Source organism: Petaurus breviceps, unplaced genomic scaffold (assembly GCF_028583685.1).
Source record: "Petaurus breviceps papuanus isolate PSGF00001 unplaced genomic scaffold, PetGlider_PUasm1.0 183, whole genome shotgun sequence".
NCBI classification, from domain to species: Eukaryota; Metazoa; Chordata; class Mammalia; order Diprotodontia; family Petauridae; genus Petaurus; species Petaurus breviceps.
This window is the reverse complement of record NW_027185791.1, coordinates 704786-708795: the sequence shown is the minus strand read 5'-3', so window position 1 is coordinate 708795 and position 4010 is coordinate 704786. Positions and strand designations below refer to the sequence as shown.

General features: G+C 37.9%; 1 protein-coding gene across 1 annotated transcript in view; it reads right to left on the bottom strand.

The window, feature by feature from the left end:
- EPB41L4A (erythrocyte membrane protein band 4.1 like 4A) overlaps positions 1-4010 on the bottom strand; it is a 205325-nt gene that overhangs the window by 3978 nt on the left and 197337 nt on the right. Inside the window, exon 21 of the mRNA XM_069087776.1 lies at positions 1105-1215. Within this exon, the coding sequence (XP_068943877.1) occupies positions 1105-1215 (111 nt within the window). The remainder of the gene's footprint in view (positions 1-1104; positions 1216-4010) is intronic.

The following is a 4010-nucleotide window of genomic DNA, read 5'->3' as shown; positions in this document are numbered from 1 at the left end:
GAGCATGTCTACTTCATAGGGAGTCCAGGGTTCCCTAATTAATTGAGTCCAAGATCTTCCTCGTGGTCAGGGGCCCACTCCTTCCAGGTGCTAGCTACTTAAAACAGCACTAAAAATGGAACAAGGCAGTACAGTTTCGTGACTGGTTAACACCAGAATTGGGGAAAACTATGATTAGTTGAGGAGCAAGACAATTTTGATACCCTCTACTCTAATGATCAGTGATTATATTAGTGAATTAAGCAGAATAGGATCAAGTTTCAGTTAGTTATGCATGTGTTTTAACTTTGTCAGATGGCTTTTGGGTCATTAACTACAGGTTTTTCCTGGTAAAGGCATTCTCCCCACCACTTCAATAGAGATTTTCATAGTGTTTTGATCAGTGGCATCCCTTCGTAAGTGGTAGGTGAAAGGAAAAGTCACAAAGGAGCAGTGGCAGTGATTCAGAGGGGTGATGGGTGTTGGTGCTGTTATGATAAGTATCAGGGTCAAATGTAATGTGCTGCTCTCTAATAGACAGTTCTATAATTTTATCCTATAACCTACAATGATATCATTAATACATAAGAGGTTATTGAGTCCTAACGTATATGACTCTTATCCTAACTAACAGTATTAACTTTTATCATTTTAATTCTATTCTGCTTAATTCGCTACACTAATACCCATCAAATCACAATAAACTGAATAAATGCTGATTAATTTGAGTAGGGAGCATCAAAATTATTGTCCCAGTTCTTTCTGCTAAGCTCCTCTTCCTCACAGTGTATTTAATTCTCATCAGAATCTTTAGGCCCACTTCAAACTTTGTTTGCTTATTAGTTTCTCTCTTCACTGATAAATGCAAAAGGCTGGATTATGGATGTCTTTTAAGTATCAAAGCCACTTCTCTCAAACTGGTTAAGCCATTCATTATAGAATAGCATTCTTATAGTTCTTCCCTCCAGAAGTCTCTCTGACTCAGGGTCTGGATCCATAATCTTCTAAAGACTTTGTAGGCTAATGGACAGTATACTAATCAGTCCCTTGTCTAAAATCCACACAGAATTGAACCCAGAATTCTGGTCTCATGAAAGTGTGACCTGATCAGACCAACACACTTACTTCACTTCAGATAGAACTGATCTCTCTCCATCTGAACACTGGGATCTGCGGTACTGGCGGTAACTTCGAGGGGAGTGAGAATGCCTTATACGAACTGGGTCACCTTGAGTCCTGAAAAAGCAATACATATCCATGAAAATAAACAAAGAAATCAGATGCCAGAAAGAATTTTTATGACTTTACAGTTGAAGTTTCTCATCTGATTGTCAAAGGAATTTAAATTTTAGAATTTTTAAGCACTGATCTTTTCTATCTTTTAAAAAGTATTTAGTTTTCAAAAGTGAGATATTAAAAAAAAGCATCCTGGCAGACACGGATGTGGATGAAACATGAAATCTTTTAAGATTGAAAAAAACCAACAAACCAAATGTTCTAGGGACAGCAGAACAAGCTGGTAAAAGACTTTGAAAGGAAGTATCTATTGACTTGGGAATGACCAAATGGTACACGTACACACACACACACACACACACACACACGTATATATATATATATATATATGTGTGTGTGTGTGTATGCATATGTTTATATACACACATATGTGTGTATATATGTGTATATATATAATTTTGTGAATCATAAGAAATGAGGAATATAAAGGATTCAAAGAAACATAGGACTATTTATATAAATGCATGCAGAGTGAAGTAAACAACTAGAAAAACAATGACGACAATGTAAATGGAAAGAAGAAATTGAAACTGAAAGCCTTGTAATTCTAGTGATTGAGCTTGGTCCAGAGAAGAACTGAGAAAATGTACCTGATTCCCTGCATTGCAGTTGGGGACTATGGGTGTAGAATACTGAACATACTATCAGATAATCTACGTGTTAGTTGATTTTGCTGAGCTTTTTTCTTTTAAAATCTTTGTTACAAAGAAAGGCTTTTTGAGTGGAAGAGAGGGACCTGTTCGTAAATTAATGTAACATAAAAATAAAGGGCATCAATTAAAAATAAAAATTTCAAGAATGCATCTACAACATAGACCAAGATGGCACTCACATCAGAAACAACAGGCTGGTTTACCAGCTAGCTAGTCAGACAAAAAAAAAAAGAGATCAAGCCTTTGGCAAAAAGGTATCAACAAAGGCCTTGCCAATTTTCATTGCTTGGTAGGATAAAGGTTTGCTTCTATTTATTGAAACAAAGAGTTTCATGAAGGAAATAATAATAAAAGAATAAATACATTTTGTGGGGAGGTGAGAAAAAAGTTGGTTCTCAGAAGTGAACAGAAGTAGAAGTCCCTCATATTCATTTTTTGGTGTCTAATATTCTTAAGGGATAGACAGAGGGAATAGAGTAGGGAGTGTTAGGGGTGGAGGGAGGATTTTAGGACTTAGAGTTGGAAAGGATCTTAGGGATTGTTTAGTCCAACACCCCGAGTCCCAGAGAGATAAAGTGACTTGCCCAAGGTCACATAGATAGTAAGTGGCAAAGGCAGGATTTGAACCTTGATTATATATTACCCATAATTCAGATAATATTGAAAATTTAGGAGGAAGAAGAAAATTTTGGAGAGGATGTGCTAAATCAAATATGCCAAATGGGTTCATAGGCAGCAATCGCTTTTCAATTTTATATTCTTTAGGCCCCTATTTTGACTATAGACTTGGAAGGGCGTATGAAAGTTTACCAAAAGGGTTTCTTAATAGAAATTAAGTTAAGGAATGACTGAAAAAGTATGGTATGTGGCAGCTAGGGGGTGCAACTGATAGAACCCTGGACAAGTCAAGAAGACCTGAATTCATATCCAGCCTCAATCAATAAAAAAAGTAAATCAGTCAATCAATAAACATTATATTATGTGCCAGGCACAGTTCAAAGGACTGGGTATACAAAGAGTCCCTGTCCTCAAGGAGCTTACAATTTAATGGGAAAGACAACATGCAAACATATATGCAAAGCAAGCTATATACAGGATAAATAGGAAATAATTAACAGAGGCAAGACCCTGGAATTAAGAGGGATTGGGAGACAGTAAAAGATGGGATTTTAGATGGAATTTAAAGGAAGCCAGGGAGGTCAGTTGTCAGAGCAGAGGAGAGAGAATATTCTAGGAATGGGGAAAGCCTGAAAATAATCCAAGCAGAGAAATGGAGTGACTTGTTTGTGGAAGAGTTAGGAGTACAGTGTCGTTGCATTGAAGAATAATCAGGGAGTCAGGAAGTAAGGTGTAAGAAGACTGGTAAGGAGGGGGCTAGGTTATGAAGGTCTTTGAAGGCCAAACAGAACATTTTCTATTTGATGCTGGAGATAATTGTGAGCCACTGGAGTCATGAGTAGAGGGCTGGATGTGGTTGGACCTGTACTTTAGGAAAATTACTTTAGTGGCTGAATGGAGGATTGTTTGAAATGGGGAGAAACTTAAATCAGGTAGACCCAGCAGGCAACAAGCAGGAATAATCCAGGTGTGAGATCATGGAATGATGACAAAATCAGAGGAGAGAAGGAGGGGGTGTGTTGAGAGATATTGCAAAGCGGAAATTTATTAGAGATGTTAATGATAGTGAGGATTCCAGGATGATTCCTAAGTTGCAAGCCTGAGTGTGTTACCCTCTATAGTAATAGGGGCTTAGGGGAGAAAGATGAATGTTTTGACATTGAGTTTAAGATATCTATTGGACATCAAATTTGAGACACCCAAAAGGCAGCTGAAGATGCACAACTGGAGGTTATCCGAGAGATTAAAGTAGGACCGGTAGATTTGAGAATCGTCAGCGTAGAGTGATGGAGCTTAGGAAGCAGTATAGAGGGAGAAGAGAAGAGGACTGAGGACAGAACAAGAGGGATATGTATGGTTAGAGCGCATGCTTTAGCAAAGGATCTGGCGAAGCAGAGAGAGAAGGACTGGTCATAGGGAAGAGAAGAATCAGGAGAGAGTGGTATCCTGAAAACCTGAAGAGAA